Raw genomic sequence first — 16,884 nt, 5'->3', positions numbered from 1 at the left:
GAATAAAGTATAGACAACTAAAAGTATTTCCCCAGTCATAAAGCAGACATTTAAACAATACAATTGACTTTTTTTCATTGTACTTATTTCCTGTAGTATTTAATCACACTAAACAATGGACAGATGAATGTAATTGACAACATGAAGAACATAATAGTATGTTTGGCAATTACATGTTAGGAGAGCAGTATGAACTGATCTGTCCTTGCAAAACAGCTTTGCTGTGCAGAGCACTGAGTCAGAAGGCTACAGATAGATGGATATACAGACCAGATACAAACTGTTTTATTCCCTATGGTTACAGACATGTCATGTTATTCAAGACTTGTGTAATGAAATAGGCAATGACGGATGACTACATTGTAATTGTTCACAAGATGTTTGACACTGATGTAAAGACATGTTAAACGAAGATCAAAATGTGTACATTAGCACGGTCATATATGGGAATTACCATTCAACACCATAAGGGGAGGGGCATAAGAATGTGAACCATTTATATTTGGAAATGTCAATATTCCAGAACTAACTATAATTTCAATTTAGGAAGATGTAATGATATAGCCTACATGAGTTGGGTCTCAAGTCTTAAAGTCGGGTTGGGTCCAAAAAATTGCGAGGTATTCCGCAAATGATAAGGTAGATTTGAATGAAAGTATTAACACAAGCCTTCCTGTTACTGCTACAAAGATAAAACAGCACAATCCAACAATAAATATGATTATAAAAATGATAAATGAGCAATCCATCTCACTCAAGAACTATGTAACAAAGTTGTGTAAAACAGTAGTGTTAGAATAGTGAGGTATTTTTGTAATGATGGCTTGCTATGGCTTATGATGTACTGCTGATGTAAACGGCAAGATTGTTGTATCACAAAGTAAATACATGTTGGCTCCATCATGGTACACAACTGAATAAAAAAACAAAAACAAAACGAACATGGCGGTAGAAAAAGAGAAATCTGTGAAGGAGACAGTTCAAAGTCTGTTTAAGCCGAAAGAAGATACCCCTTCAGAGAAACTTCCAGACAAAGTATTGTGAGAAAAGCACTATAAAACAGTCTTCCTCTCTCGTGGTGTCTGTGACAATATTTCCATGCTGAATACAATCCTCCCCCACCATGTCCATCTCTCTCACACAAACACCAGAACTCCCTCACGTGGCAGCACTCCAGGTCAACCACCCATCCTCTCTCCCAGAAGAAACATTGAACCCCTACTCAGAGGAAGGGACTCAACTCTGCCACAGGAAGTCATCGCTCCATGAACTGGTGACCCTAGGGGCTCTTAGCACTGCATGAGGTTAGATTGAAGCCCCCGTTGGCCTCTCTCTGCTTCTCCTTGTTCCTGGCCTGCACCAGGCCGAACACCACCGCCGCCAGCGTGCTGCGTCCCCCGGAGCGGCCTCCAGAGCGCCCCACCAGAGTGCTCATCCTCTGGCCACGGCTGCTGTTGATGAAGTAGGTGCGTACCTTCCCCTGGCACTCGCTCACCTGGGAAGAGACGGGGACAGATCAGACAGTGGCGCCCTCCAGTGGACACAATGTTCATTCACACTCCCACTTGGAGTTGTAAAACAGAGCAGAGGACAGATGAGAGGAATGAAAGAGAAGTGACAATTGGAAGGGCAACTGCCTAGTGGCGGTTGTTTTCTCCCTGGCCTCCAAATCTATTCCGGGTTTTAGTTCTCCTGGTTGTGATAAACTCCATTGTCAAAACACGAGGACCTCATAAGAGCTCAGACCAGTACCCTGGGCCATGGAGGAGCATGGCTGGGAATTGCCCGTACAAAATGTCCTGTTGCACTCTGAATGGATTGTGTCGACTTCAAACAGCTTGACATCCCCACAGCAGCGCCAGGCCGGCCCAGCCGGCCCAGGACTCACCCCTTTGATGAAGATCTCTCCCCGGAGCTCCAGCACAAAGCCCCAGTCCACCAGGATCCTGCGTGTGGCCTCGGGCACCTGGATGCGGCCGCTCACCCCCGTGCTGTCCATGCGGCTCGCCAGGTTCACCGTGGTCCCCCAGATGTCGTACTGCGGCTTGGTGGCGCCGATCACCCCGGCGACCACAGGCCCGTGGGCAATACCTGGATGACACGGACAACGGTCAGCGGCCTTCATTACGAATCACGAGAGACGGGCTCAGTCAAAGGTCAAAGGGAGGGATTTGACCCACAGTGGAGGGTCCAGTGACCTATATCTGTTATGTCAAGTATGTCATCTTCTGGAGTAAGAATCTACTGGCATAAACCCGAGATCTGAAAACACAACCCAATTCTGGTGTTGTAAAACCTCTCTGATGGTCTTACCCACTCGCAGCTGGAAGTTTTTGGAGGAGAATCTGTTGATCTCTCTCAGGGTTTCCTGCATGGCTAAGGCAAACAGGATCAGCTCACTCAGGTGGTTCCAGTCATTTACACGGCCCTGAGAGAGAGAGAGACACAGATATGTAGAGAGATGGAAAGAGATGAAGAGAGACAGAATGTTGTTCAACACAAGTAGTTACAAATTTCACATCTCATTCTTTTTCTTGTCCGTAAATATACTGTACATGTTGTGCAGTTGTTGATGTCCCTTTAGCCAGTGTTGATGTATGGTGACCCACCTGTCTTTCTGGGGCCAGGCCTGATGCTGCCATGTAGCAGCTGCCAATAGTCTTGATTTTCTCTATGTAGTGAAAATAGGACTCCTCCAGCAGCTGTAGAAAGAGAGGCAGAGATTAAGAGAGAGAGAAAGAGAGAGGGAGAGAGGGAGAGAGGACAAAGTTATAATAGTCTTGTAATAATGATTCAATCCCCCCTAAACCCAGGTGCTCTGGTTTCCTGACTCACCTCATCGAACCCTGCAATGATCTCATTGAGCAGCCTCAGGGAGTCCACTCCCTCGTGTTTGATCTCCTTCTGCTCGTAGTATTCATTGAACCCCGCCACGGAGGCAAACAACACCCCCACTTCCTCGTAGGACTGGGAGTACAGATCCTTCAAACACAGACACGCCACACAGACAGTCAGTCACTGCGGCCTGCAGATGTCACTCAAACCTATCCAGGAAGCAGGAAGTCAACAAGGAGCTGGGGGTGGGACCTCGTCTTGGGACGGTCCCAGTGTCTGAGGTGAGACGGTGGCATGAGCCAGGTGTCGGTGAACCTTAGGGAGCTACCTCATCGTGTCTGTTCCTCTCCAGGAAGTGGCGGGCCACGTGAGCAGGCAGGATGTTGTGCAGCAGACACTCGTTGTGCTCTCGCAGCTCCCTCATGTCCTCCACTTCCTGTTGGGCTTGAAGACGCCACAGGAAGTCCAGCCTTGTCGTGGCCTCCCACTGTGCAACAAGGTGCAGCCAATCAGAACGAGACTGGAGTGACATGTGACTAGACCCTTGGTTTAGGAAGTGTTGAATTCAAGTGCACGGGGGACTAGGACTGGGAAGGAAGGAAGGATGGATGAAAGGAAGGAAAGCAGGGTTTTACAGTACCTGTCGTCCACTGTAGAACACAGCTACAACAAACATGGCCATGAGGAGGATGGATATGCCCTTTCTCCTGAGGTAGTGGGACCTGTGGGTTGGTGTGTGTGGGTGCACATGAGTGAGACAGTATGTGAGTAAGTGGAGTAAAATGAAGACAGAAAATGTACTTTGTAACGTTGAACATGAATTAACTGTGTAATTAACAAAGGCTACACAATCATTTACTCAGGAATTGTTGTCGTCAGAGTTTGATCATGTTTTAAATATCTACCTGTATGTATGGGTGCGTGTGTGATACACATGGATGTGTGTGTGTACCTGTGCGCCACCCCCTGGTCTGGCTGGCTGACAGACAGCACATGGAAGGCCACCTGGATCAAGTAGCAGTACACAGCCACCACGAGCAGGAGCACTGCCAGCTTCAACACAGAGCTCAGACGCAGAAACACTGCACACGTCACCATGGCGATCACCCCGCTCTGCACAAAGAACTAATCACCAGAAGAGATAAGGACAGAGAGAGAGGGTGATAGAATGATAGTTATGTGTACAGTGTATGAGATAGAAAGAAAGGGGATGTCGGTAGTGTAGAGTTAAGAAGGGGAGGAGACAGAGAGAGAGAGAGAGAGACAGTGTACAGTATTTCCATTAAATGAAAAGATAACATTCATTTTCATGTGATATGAAATGTAGTACTAGGAAATGGCGGTTGATTTGTAAATGAGACACTAAAGACTATCCGTGTATTTTATATGCATAATCATATTAGACACATGGCAAATCTGTTGAGTTACAACTGGAGTCAAATGGTGCTTCCATTTGCTGTGACTGACCCTCACTATGAGAATGGTCATGTGACTGTCCCTTGTTACCTCAGGGAAGGTGCAGGTGCTGAGAGCCCATTGGTTGGTTGAGTCCAGACTGCTCCTGTTGGGCCCCTCCTCGTCCCCTGTGACAGGGTCTCTCAGGGAACACCACACCTGGGGCCATACAGCAAGCAGGAGGGGTCACACCACACGGCAGACACAGAGCAACATGCTCACATCCTATTGGACAACCTATCAGTCAGCTAACATTCTATGGAGACAGATAAAGGATTGTAGAGTTCTAGAATGTTCTATTTGATCTTTAAGTATTTTCAGGTCATTGCAGGGTTATAAAGGATAAAAAACTATCTGTGGGTTTAGGATTATTTGTATAGCAATTTTCCCAAGTCCAAAATCCTCTAAATGACAAAACGGCCACTCTCCCAAGATCTTCTCTCACCATGTCGGTGGAGACCATGGCGAAGTTGAGGGTGATGGCACTGAGAGTGAGCAGGTTGCGGGCGCTGTTGTTCTCATGGATCCAGCAGCAGAGCTGCTGCAGGGACCAGGGAGCCTGCTTGAACTCCTCAGCCAGAGCCAGAACCAGCAGTAGCAGGTAGGCCAGCAGGAAGACTGAGAACTGCAGCACAGCAGGGTACTGTCTGCTCAGACACGGGCCAGAGGAGGGGGGGAGGAGGACAGGGGAGGAAGAGAGGGAAGAAGGACAGGAGAGGGGGAGAGGGGAGGAGGAGAGGGGAGGAGGAGAGAAGGAGGAGAAAGGGAGGGGAAAGGGGAAAGAAAAGATAGTCAAGATCCAAAATACTAATACTAAGAGGTATGAGTAATGCTAACCCACTTCAGTGGTCGGTAACTGTTCATACACAGAAGTCATGCTGTGATTGGTCAGTGGAGGCATCCGTCTACCTGGGGGCGGGGATGAGGGCCTGGACAGCCATGAGGAAGAGGAGCATGATGAAGGAGCAGACCAGGTTGGAGTTGAACATCTCGTCTCTCATCAGGGAAAACTGCAACACATAGTTGCACAATCTCCATCATGTTGTTTTGAACTTGGCCAGTTCAACAATCTAAACCCCAAACCAGCATGGCCTCCCCTTCCCGCCCCCTTACCTGGTCCTCGATGTGTGTGTCCTTGAAAACCAGCGTTACCGGGGTGATGTGCTCCTTGCGCATGCGCTCGCTGCTCCGCACCTGGATGGCGTGCTCGATGCGCTTGTTAATCTCTTTGGACGGCGATTTCCGCGTTGACAAGTTGGGAAGCTGTTTAAGGGAGCCGTTGGTGAAAGAGGCCAGGATCTGTGGGTGGGGGGGGGTGGAGGGGGGGGTGGAGGGGTCATAGGTCATCAAACAATTTTCAAACTCAGTGGAGAACTGGGTCATCAGAGGTCAAAACCATGAGCATACAGAGTTCATGTTGATGATGTTCCCAAACGGCAGCTCTGCGTTCCACGTGCGGCTTGGTTGGCGGGTTCTGGGCGGTTCTGGTTTTTCTGTGATGGACCCCTCCTCCTTTGGGCAGATGAGGAACGTGTCGATGTTGTGTTTCCGCAGGAACTCGTTCCTCTCCCGGCCGTGCCCCTCCTCTGTCTGGTAGCTGCCCTCCAGGCTGTCCAGCGTTGCCCGGGAGATGTGGATCCTCCTGGAGAGAGGGAGAGAGAACCAGAGAGAGAGAGAGAGAGATAAAGAGAGAGAGACAGACAAAGAGACAGACAGAGAGACAGACAGAGAGAGAGATAGACAGAATCAGAGAGAGAGATAGAGAGAGACAGGGAGAGAGAGAAAGACAGAGAGAGAAACACAGACAGAGACAGGGAAGGAGACCGAGAGAGACAGAGAGACAGAGAAAGAGAGAGAGAGAGAGAGAGAGAGAGAGAGAGAGAGAGAGGGAGAGAGAGAAAGTGTGAAAGAAAAAAGTACAAAATGAGAATATAAACACAACCTTTTTCTCAACTTTTTTGTTGAGCTATTGTATCCTAAAGCCTTAAACCACAATCATAATTTAAATCACATCTCAGAGACTCCCACCATGCACCATGGGGAGGTATGAAGCTGTCCTTCTCACCCTGGTATTCCCCCTGCCTCCAGCATGTTGGCAATGCCCACATCCCAGGACCACACGTCAAACTGCCACTTCTGCAGGCCCAGCACACCACACAGTACGGAGCCTGAGTGGATCCCGATACGCATGTCCACATCGTGGTTCAGATGCTTCCTGACAGACCTGGTGAGGTGGACAGGAGAGAGACCATGGCACCGTGTCCACAGACTGACTGGAGCATGTAAAGCATGGTAAGACACTTAACTTGGAGGTTTAAAGGGGAGAAACATCCTTCTACGTGTTGGCATTTTACAGTGTTGAATTGATCTTGAAGATGATGTCTGAGGGAAATGTTCTTCTGACTCCTGTCATTTAACCAAAATTGAAATATAGCATGTTTAGTTTCAGCTAGGCTGATCTGTAAGTCATGCAGACGGGCTAACCTGATGGTGTTGATCATGGCCAGACCCATCTCTACGCAGTAGCGAGCGTGTGCACGCTGGGGCTCTGGAACACCCGACACACAGTAATAACAGTCACCCAGTATCTTAATCCTCATGCAGTGGTGCTCCTATGAAGAGACAGAGAGGGGAGGCCGAGCGATAAAAGATTTGTTAAGGGAGTAAGTTAGATCAATATTGGAATAAAGATGATAGAAGAGAATAACATTCATGTAATTTCCCTACAATGCCATAATGATGGACTGTCTGGTGAAAGTCCGATCGGGGTCCGATCTTCTTTTGTCTTATTATCTTCTAAGACTTAATTACCTTTTCAATAATATTCTTAACAATGACTCTTTAGATGTTTTGAGATTGTAAGTAGAAATGTTTCCATTCTCTGTCAACATCAGGTTAGGGATATGAGGGTTTGCATGTGTGCAGCACATTGATGGTGTTACCTCAGCTAGATGATCAAAACGTCCAAAGAGCTCGTTGAGTGTTCTGACCAGCTCCTGGGCTGACAGGTTCATGGAGAGCTGAGTGAAGCCCTTGATGTCAGCAAACAGGATGCTGACGAGAGAGGAGAGAGATGTGCACCTTGAAGTCAAATGATGTTTCTAACATCCTTTAATGTTAAGAATGTGTGCAATACAGAGTAATGATAAACATAAAATGATTAAAATGTTGGCTTTTTTTCTCGTTCTTTCATGACTTCACTCCAAGTAAAAGATCATGTGTTATACCAGACATTTATGTATTTTTTACAGAGACAGAACAACCATGCTGTCAACCTAGAGCATTGTGATGTATAGCATTTCCTGATGGAGTCAAATGTATACTGATATGATAGTCATTGCTTGTAAATATACATACAACCCTGGCAAAGTTAATTATTCATGTTGATTTAGATAATATGGGCCTTTTTCAAATTTTCGTTTGTTTTTTTTCTGAAATTCTAGGCCCCAACCCACACATTCTGACATAAAACATCTAGCAAGATTCAGTGTAGTTCAGTTTCCTGTGGGAATACATAGATGTGTGTATGTGTGTGTGTGTGAGTGTGTGTGTAGTGTGTGTGTAGTGTGTATGTACCTGACATCTTTGTACTGGTGGATGTAAATCTTGTGAAACTCTTGTGGACAGAGCTCGTCGTCTAAGGCGCTCATGTCCGCGATCATCTCCAAGGCAACAAAACGAGGCAGGATAGACAGAACGAGACGCTCCTGTTTGGAAACACAAAGAGTATTCTCATCTCCTTTCAAATTCGTCGAGGCAACAGATGCTTTTCGTCATCAAATAAAGAGAATTAAAACATGTTCCTGTAAATACTTCCATGTTTAAATCTGCTTGATAAACTAAATTGATTTGTGGACTCTGAATGGAGCCCCTGCTGTCTGGCCTGCTGTGGCCCTGCTGTCTGGCCTGCTGTGGCCCTGCTGTCTGGCCTGCTGTGGCCCTGCTGTTTGGGCTGCTGTGGCCCTGCTGTGGCCCTGCTGTGGCCCTGCTGTGGACCTGCTGTGGCCCTGCTGTTTGGCCTGCTGTGGCCCTGCTGTTTGGCCTGCTTTGGCCCTGCTGTGGCCCTGCTGTCTGTCCTGCTGTGGCCCTGCTGTCTGGCCTGCTGTGGCCCTGCTGTTTGGGCTGATGTGGCCCTGCTGTGGACCTGCTGTGGCCCTGCTGTTTGGCCTGCTGTGGCCCTGCTGTTTGGCCTGCTGTGGCCCTGCTGTGGCCCTGCTGTGGCCCTGCTGTCTGGCCTGCTGTGGCCCTGCTGTCTGGCCTGCTGTGGCCCTGCTGTTTGGCCTGCTGTGGCCCTGCTGTTTGGGATGCTGTGGTCCTGCTGTTTGGGCTGCTGTGGTCCTGCTGTGGCCCTGCTGTGGCCCTGCTGTGGCCCTGCTGTCTGGCCTGCTGTAGCCCTGTTGCGGCCGTGCGTCTGGCCCACCTGTCTCTGGTTCTCCTGCTCCAGTTTGAGGCGGCCCTCGATGCAGCGGCGGGTCTCCAGGAAGGCCTGTCTCTGGGCTCGGTCTGTTAAGTAGTGGATGAACAGGCCAGCTGTGTTCATGCCCATGTACAGCAGTGCCTTGGCCAACACCTACGCAGGGGGAGGGACAGGTTGACATGGGATATGTAGTTGTAGCCCGAGATACCGTATAGGAACTACAAGCTGCTTTGCTTATCACACTAGAGGGGGAGAGCATCTTGCAAGTGAAAACAGCACAAACCATTGTTGAACATGGTTGATTTAAACCCATTGAGCTATGCACCAGCAAAATAGGGTCCCAGATCATCCAAACATCAAAGAAGACGTCAAATAGGTCATCGAATGTTTCGCGTTTTCACCTTTCTCAGCAGGCCCACATCATGATAGTGGCGCACCACTTCCACCAGGAGGTGCAGTGTCGAGGTGAGGGAGCCGGCACACATGGCCCAGAGCAGGGGCAACGGCAGCAGCGTGTAGGTGGCAAACAGCGTGAACAGCACATACCAAGACGGGTCCTTCTCCAGCCCGTACACCAGGCCGCCCAACACCTGCGTCGTTTGGGACAGCCAGCTAGCCAAGCCGGCGTAGCGTAGCCACCGCGGCGACATGTCTTTGCAGGTTAGCACCAGGACACACAGCCCTAACGCCAGCGCCATAAAGAGGCCGGTCAGCCAGCCGTGGAAGCGGTCGGTGGCCGCCTCGGGGGCCAGTGCCAGATAGAGGACGAGGACGTGAAACTTGACCATGGCGTCGATGACGTTGGTGACGGCGAGCGAGGTGCGTCGCTGGTGGGAGGAGTGGCGCTGGTAGAGCTTCTCCAGGTCGCGGGACTTGAAGGTGTGGCGCAGCGTCGGCAGGTAGACGCCGTGCAGCGTGCGACCCCAACTCTGGAAGAAGTCGGCGTCGCTGGCGTAGTTGCTGACGTTGGTGACCGTGGAGCCGCCTCGCTCGGGCATGGGGTGGATGCGGATGGCCGAGGAGCGCCGCTTGTTGGCTCCGCGCGAGGACTTGCTGCGGATCTGGCGGTTGATCTCGTCGATGTAGGTGTCGGTGACGAAGATCTTGCGAGCTGGTTCCACTCCCACCTGCCAAGAAAAAGGGGGGAACCACGGAAGGTCAACAGGAAGGTCATTCCATCCAACCATCATGCGTTAGAATTCGGCCTTGTGCTTTGGCAGTCAGGGCCTGTTGGGATCAACATTACAGTTGACATTCCTGGCTAGGCAGCATTGTCTGTTCCTGCGTGTTCTAGGAGAACGCCCAGCCTGGATGTCGCTAGACAGTTGAACATATACAGTGGCTCACCTCACGATCAACCCTATGCCACTAGAGAGCCAACGGCACACTGTGGGTCACCTGACCTGTTCGTTCATCTCCCGCTGGCTGATGATGTGCTTGACAGCATTCTGCCACATCAGCTGTTTCCTGCGCAGCCCCGGGGACATGGGTGTCATGCAGGTCGAGGGCTGCTCCAGCCCCCTTGGCTGGACCCCTGACGTGTCAGCGAAAGTCACCATGGCAACCTCCACGCGGTTGTCTGTCCTCACGAGGTTCCGGGTGTTCCTCTCTGCTCAGGAGGGGCCAGGATTTAAGACAGGGAGGAGCATCACCTGGAGACAGGGGTCGGGGGTTAACTATCCCAATCATGGGATTGTTGCTGTTCGATGCAATTGTTAACAACTGTTAAACATCTGTATGCACCTTCCTGCTAAAGCAAATTCCTTGTCTGTGCAAACTTTCATGGCAAATAAATCCCTTTCTGATTCTGGTTCTGAGTCATTATCACATCATAATTGTACGGAGGCAGATGAACGCTCATTGTCATCTCAGATATATTGAGGTGTCTCCATTATTCTGTGTAACATGCCAAATGAATCAGACCATATAGACTACAGAGAGGTGAAAAGGGGCAGCCTTCAGGATTCTCTGAATTGAATACACGACTTTGGGGCTCCAAGCCTTATGCTCCGCCAAATAGCCCATACTGGACTAGCATAGTCCCGTGTGTCTAAGTGTGCCAGAGAATGAGAGAAGAGTGTATGGAGTGAGAGTGTATGATAGTGAGGGGGAAAGTATGGCGTGAGTGAGAGTAAAGTGTATATGAGAAAAAGTGTGAATGAGAGTAAGTGTGGATAGCAGTGAATGTGTGTGGAGTGCGTGAAAGAGTGAGTGTGTTGTGGAGAAGACTAGAGTGTGTGTCTTAGATGACACCCTGCCAGAAGGCCAGGAATCAGCCTCTAAGCTAGTTTCCTCATTTAGACCTGAGCTTGTTAAAACAGAGATAAACTCCTTTTCTAGGCCCTTCTAGTGCATGTCTGCTCTCCCACAGTCCAGAGGCCGGATCCCCTCTCTTGACCAAGAGGAACAGAAATCCCAACCAAAACAACCGTTTGCAACTGTTTTACTGTGAAAAGTCTCATCGTCTCGTCATCTGCCGCTTATCCGGGGGTCGGGTCGCGGGGGCAGCGACCTAAGCAAGGAGGCCCAGACTTCCCTTTCCCCGGCCACTTCCACCAGCTCTTCCTGGGGGACCCCGAGGCGTTCCCAGGCCAGCCGAGAGACATAGTCCCTCCAGCGTGTCCTGGGTCTTCCCCGGGGCATCTTCCCAGTGGGACGTGCCCAGAACACCTCACCAGGGAGGCGTCCAGGAGGCATCCTGCTCAGATGCCCGAGTGAAAAGTGGAATGATGGGAAATCTTTTAAGATCAAGATGCCGGAAGTGTTTATCTTTATTTTCTGGTACACAGTGGATTTGGTGTTGATTCCCATTCTACACAGGTTCTATTTCTGAAGCAGTATCATTGGTTGATTAGCTGTGGCAGGCTGCCAGCAACAACAATCATGTGTAAACAAAGACCCAATTAATTCCATTAGCACTGCTAGGTTTGTGTCAAATCATTGAACAACTCTCTGAAAAAAGGCTGAAAAAAAGTTATTTATTATGTAAGATGATGTATTGCATTCCAAATGTTGTATTTTTGTTTGTTGCATACAATGTTTCTTATTACTTCAAAATAGGTAATTCACATAAGTGTTAGAACCCACATGGGTAAACATTCTGTGTTTGAATATTTTACAGTCACAGCTGTGACTTGAATCTTTTACTTAAATTGAGCTTTAATTCAGATCAATTTTTTTCTCTCTCACTAATTTCCAAGAGCCCAAATCATTTCACAATGGCAAGGAAAAAACACTTGCCTTTGGTGTTGTGACCTCTTTACTTCCATAGCAGATCGTCAACTGCAAGACTGCAAACTCCCTCATAATCCACTTTTGTTTATTCCTTTGTTCTTAATTCCACCACGTAAATCCTCCCATTTCTGTAACAACATTAAATCAATCAAAGACTATCGCCGAACAGACAATAGGAATCTGAATACAGCCACGCTTTCTTTAGGACGGTAAGATCATAACATCAGATATAGACGGTTAGTTTGAGGTTTCCAACTCGGACTTGTGGGTGGAGCCTATTGGCCTAGCGCCATCACCTGTGTGGAAGGGCTTTCAACAGAGCAAACGCCCCAGAAGGAGTGACAGGCCCAAAGAGGATTACTTAGTCAGCAGCAGCCACTGTCACTGCCTCACTAAGCCAACGTCATCGCCTCTTAAGCTATGTCAACAAGTGGGCAACATGTTCATTAATAGACATCCTAATTGCATTTTATGTGGACATATATTGAAACGGTACTTCCATTTGGCAGTGAGACGCAGAAAGTATGGTGCCGCTAAATTAGCCAAGATCTCACTTGGTTGTGCCTCACAACCGCAACACCTCCTGTGTCTGCCCAACCCCTGTCATCATTTGAAATGTCCAGAGAGAAAGACTGAAGTAATGATGTTGGAGGGACCGCCAACATCAGCAAAGCCTAGCTCTTGCGCTATAAGCTGGTTAAAGCCTCAGAGAATCAGTTTGCTAATTGTGAACAGCCCATGAGACCGGGGCATAACCTAATGAGCCCAAATGTGTCCTCAGTATGACTCTATCACCCCAACCAACCCAGAGCTTGCCTAGATCCAGTCTTTTTTATGGAACTGTCTCTTAAGGTCCTAAACACCATCACAGTGTATAGCTTTGCCATGTGCAGAATTGACGTTTTTCATTGAGCTGAGCTTCACACAATATGATGAAGACAGCTACTTCAACAGTTTAGTCTAATGAAATAGTGTACTCTTTAGTAACATGTAAATCTTTGGTAGTGCATACTTAAAAAATAATAAGAATGCGTAAATAAAAAAAGGTATTTTCACTAAGTCTTCATTCATCAAGTTTATAAAGCCATCGGAAGTCATCTAGTCATTCTTTAAGAGGGCTTACATAAACTGTCTGTAGTATGTGGTGATGGAAGTAGATTCTGGAAGGCTATACGCTACATGAGTTCTAATCGCTTTCGAGATTTGCACCGGTCACTAACAAGCTCATTTCCACACCCAGGACTCTGGTCCAGTGTTGTCCAGCACAAGCCAGGCCAAGCCGAGACAGACCAAAGTAGCCTGAACTTAGTTCTTCCTACGAGGGATGTAGGATAAGAGAGGTCTATTTCTGAAACACAGACAGTGAGTATTTAAAAAGAGATCCAGGTCAATAGGTGTTGAAGGAGGCTATGCCAGGAGTTTGCTGGTAGTGTCCTGAAGTAAACTTACATTCACACATGCTCAGGTTAGGTTAGCCTTGGAAAAAGAGACAAATACATAAGCAGTTGAAGGTTTAAAGTTACAACTACACTTTAAAGTCCACCAATCCCTAAATCCTCTGCTGTCCATATAAACACCATACAACTGATTCAACAAAACCCAGAAAGTTCCAGCACTGTTGCATTGCCATGCATTTGTATTGCCCTGACTGACTTGCATTGTTACCTCAAGCCCACACAGTAAGTCTATCGTAGGCGGTTCAGGTGGGGACTGCTTTCTGTCATCTTGCTAAGCTGTGGGCTATAAAGAGAACTGACAGAACAGGGGACACAAATACATGGGCATAATGGATTCAGGGACCCTAGAGGTTAAGAAGCGCTAAGAGCCAACTAGTAGTAAGCCAAGTAGGCTATTCATGCCATAGCTTAGAAGTCTCTAAAATCACGGATATGTATTGATCCTTACAGTCATTCGGACTGTAAGGAATGACAGCAACGCATAATATGTATTACTACCCTGTCAGGATATTTGAACACAATGTCAGCCTTCTGGACACTGGCCATTCATTTGATGTTATAACTGCACAAGAAAAGTCAGCTGTCTTGACAGTTGATATTAATTTGAAATTATATATTGACAAAATATCAGATACATTTTTACAGTCATTGGTATGGACACAGACGTGACGTTTACATGCTTTCTCTGTAATGTAGACCATTGCTGCCCCTAGCTGGTAAATGGTGGTACTGCAAGGGAGCCTTAGCGTCAACCTCATAGCACCAACAATGTTATGCACAACAATATTTGGATCATATTACATACATTATAATATTACATTAGTATAATATCATTTCTATGTGTTTGTGTTCATATTAAATTGCTTTTGAAAGTATAACTGCTGTTGAGGGAATCTCAATACCATACACTGAGCTAGCTACTACTGCTAGGAGAGAGGCAGTGCAGTGTGAATAAAGCAAAATTCAGGCAGTTGTGGCTTTTAGGTTACTAGGTTATTTCAGTACCGAGCTATCTTGCTGGCGGAGATAACTCTAGCTAGCTACTTGTAAGCTTGGAAACCCGGCATTTTTCGATAGTTTTATCTGAAGAGGATCTGGGTGTTGCAAAAGCTGCTACAGTATGTCACCAATTTCTTAAAATCATGGTAAGACTATTTCTCAGCCTCCCAAGCTTTCTAACTTGCTGATGTCTAGGTGGCAAGTTAGCTATTAGCTCCCCAAGCTAGCATTCGTTGTGCTAGCTAGCTAGTTAGGAAGCTTTACAAAGCAAAGTGAATGAAATGTCAGATGTTACCTAGCAGATAATTGATTTTGCCTAGCACTAACGTTGCCCTAGCAAATCAGCTAAAGAGCCGTCTTGCTTGAAAAGCAAGAAAAGCAAGTGTATATAGCTATCTAGTTAGCTCTGGTGTCAAAACAGCTGGTTTCAGTATAGTAAAGTCTATTCAGCTAGTCACAGTCTTGGCTTGCCAGTCAACGCCCGTCACACACTATGTCATCTGCAACAGAAACGATAAAGAATACAGCGTATAGGTATCTAATATAGCTTTGATTAAATTCAACATGTCAAAATACTAGGCTAGATGGCGACAGTACAGTACAGTACCTACAACGTTAGTTACAGACATTCTGCTGTGCCTGTGGGTTAATTTTGTTCTAGCTAAAGCTATATTGCCAGTACAGTACCACTGGCAAGTACAGTACCACTGGCAAGTACAGTTCATCATTGTGTTTTACCGTCACCAAGCTATGATTGTGGGATTTTCCCGCAGGTGGAACGATATCCTGTGGTTGTCAGTTGTTGACAAGCCCTGAAACCGTCTTCCTCATTCACTCTGCCTGGACAACTCACACCGACTGTGGAGCAAGGACATCTGTTGACGAGCATTGAACATCATGACAGGTTGGCAATATAAATGATTTCCTTAACAAGTGCTATGATGGATACTGTGCACCACAGTGTTTTCTACCCAGGCTGCATATCCAGGCAGAAGTGCTGATCTGGCAAAGTAGGCCTGAGCTGTCTAATCAAAATCCATAGTGAATCACACACAAGCTCCCTTATGTAAGAGGTGTGTGTTTCTCTAGTTCTATATGTACGAGAGAGAGAGAGAGAGATAGAGAATGTGTGTGTTTTTAATGTGTGTGTCTTCTGGACCTGTGTGTGTCTTGGTGTGTCTCGTTTCCATAGTGTATGCATCTGCTTGTGATTGAACTCATTGAACCCTTCAGCCAAGAAACTGAATGTCTCTCTCTCTCTCTCTCTCTCTCTCTCTCTCTCTCTCTCTCTCTCTCTCTCTCTTCTCTGTCTCTCCCCCCTTTTCTCTCAGAGACACAGGGTGGATAGTGAGACCCATTGTAGTGGTCGATGTTTATTAATGAGTGAGCGAGAGAGAGAGAGAGAGGCAGGCAGAGCCTCAATAGAAGTCTAATCGCTAATCTCATAGTCAATGCAAGTTCGGGCTGTTTCCTCCGTTAGCTTCTCTGCTAGCTGACGAGCCACTTAGAGACAGAGACCCAGAAGAAGGACTTACACTTGGCCAGGGCATGCAGGGTTGGTGTGAGTGTGTTTGTGTGACGTTCTTGACACTAGTTTGTTTGGTTGGAGTGCAGTCTGGTCTGGCAGAGGGTTTCGAGCGGTGTTTTGTTGAAGTTCTGTATGCCTTTCGTATGTAGAGTAGCCTGAGTTATGCGTACAGTAAATCAAGCAAGGATTTGGTTGAGTTAGTATAAGGCTGTTGTCTGTTTAGGTTAAGAGATAGCCTAGACTCAAGAGGTGTGTGTGTGTAGGTTACCAGAGATTATTGTCTGAGTCATCGTAGACTTTTTAATCTGTAGGCAGATCATTTTGTTTGTAACTTTACACACTGTAGGCTAGTTTATGTGTCTGTATATGTGCAAGCGTATCTGTGTGTGTGTTTCTGTTTTGTTGCGGAGACTTGCCTGTGTGTGTGATCGAATAAGTGTGTGTGTAACCCTGCGTGAGCTGGTGTGTGTGCGCATGCCCATCATGCCTCTGCCCGTGTCTGAAGTCCAGAGCTCTCGGAGGCTGGCAGTGGACTGCCGTACCCTCCTGGATCACCGCGTAGGCAAGGGTAAGAGGTGCCATCCCTCCTACCCCCCCTTTTCCTCTCTCTCTCTCTCTCTCTCTCTCTCTCTCTCTCTCTCTCTCTCTCTCTCTCTCTCTCTCTCTCTCTCTCTCTCTCTCTCTTCTCTCCCTCTCTCTTTTTCTCACCCCCTCAAGTTGAGCACAGAGATCTGTTGTCGTTGGAAAGAAAGCCTCCTTTGTGGTTTGTTGTTTTCCGTATTGTCCTTGTTTCTCAGGTGCATCGTTGGAGTTGTACAGGCTTTATTCACATTCAAATGTTATGCCTCTCAAGTCTGTCCAGAATGTGTTTTTTTAATCCATGCTCTAAAGTGTTGCTTAATTTCACATAACGTTCAAAAACCTGTTTGGATATTGCTCTTCTTTAGGCTCTGAAAGCG

General features: G+C 47.4%; 2 protein-coding genes across 5 annotated transcripts in view; one reads left to right on the top strand and one right to left on the bottom strand.

Annotated features, from left to right (window-relative positions):
- Window positions 1-417: 417 nt before the first annotated feature.
- On the bottom strand, window positions 418-15,221 carry si:dkey-206f10.1 (adenylate cyclase type 8). Its single transcript, XM_047021507.1, has 21 exons — window positions 15,136-15,221; window positions 10,111-10,359; window positions 9,109-9,834; window positions 8,711-8,860; window positions 7,867-7,997; window positions 7,233-7,344; window positions 6,775-6,902; window positions 6,356-6,514; window positions 5,698-5,932; window positions 5,404-5,589; window positions 5,200-5,300; window positions 4,736-4,937; window positions 4,342-4,449; window positions 3,788-3,960; window positions 3,476-3,557; window positions 3,164-3,322; window positions 2,836-2,982; window positions 2,610-2,702; window positions 2,314-2,428; window positions 1,889-2,091; window positions 418-1,495 (listed from the first exon to the last, which is right to left on the bottom strand). Exons 2-21 carry the CDS (start codon window positions 10,264-10,266, stop codon window positions 1,280-1,282), a joined length of 3,582 nt encoding a protein of 1,193 aa, XP_046877463.1. The 5' UTR covers window positions 10,267-10,359; window positions 15,136-15,221; the 3' UTR covers window positions 418-1,279.
- The window catches only part of efr3bb (EFR3 homolog Bb (S. cerevisiae)), a 21,504-nt gene continuing 19,833 nt past the window's right edge, over window positions 15,214-16,884 (top strand). The window contains exons 1-2 of one of the 4 annotated variants that reach the window (XM_047021510.1): window positions 15,786-16,168; window positions 16,405-16,493. In XM_047021510.1, the coding sequence (XP_046877466.1) occupies window positions 16,409-16,493 (85 nt within the window). In that variant the 5' untranslated portion in view covers window positions 15,786-16,168; window positions 16,405-16,408. Of the gene's footprint in view, window positions 15,302-15,784; window positions 16,494-16,884 lie in introns of those variants that run through there. The other 3 variants (XM_047021513.1, XM_047021509.1, XM_047021508.1) reach the window with 3 other exon arrangements.

Source organism: Hypomesus transpacificus, chromosome 6 (assembly GCF_021917145.1).
Source record: "Hypomesus transpacificus isolate Combined female chromosome 6, fHypTra1, whole genome shotgun sequence".
NCBI classification, from domain to species: domain Eukaryota; kingdom Metazoa; phylum Chordata; class Actinopteri; order Osmeriformes; family Osmeridae; genus Hypomesus; species Hypomesus transpacificus.
The sequence above is the reverse complement of the archived record's forward strand: the minus strand, read 5'-3'. Positions and strand labels throughout refer to the sequence as shown.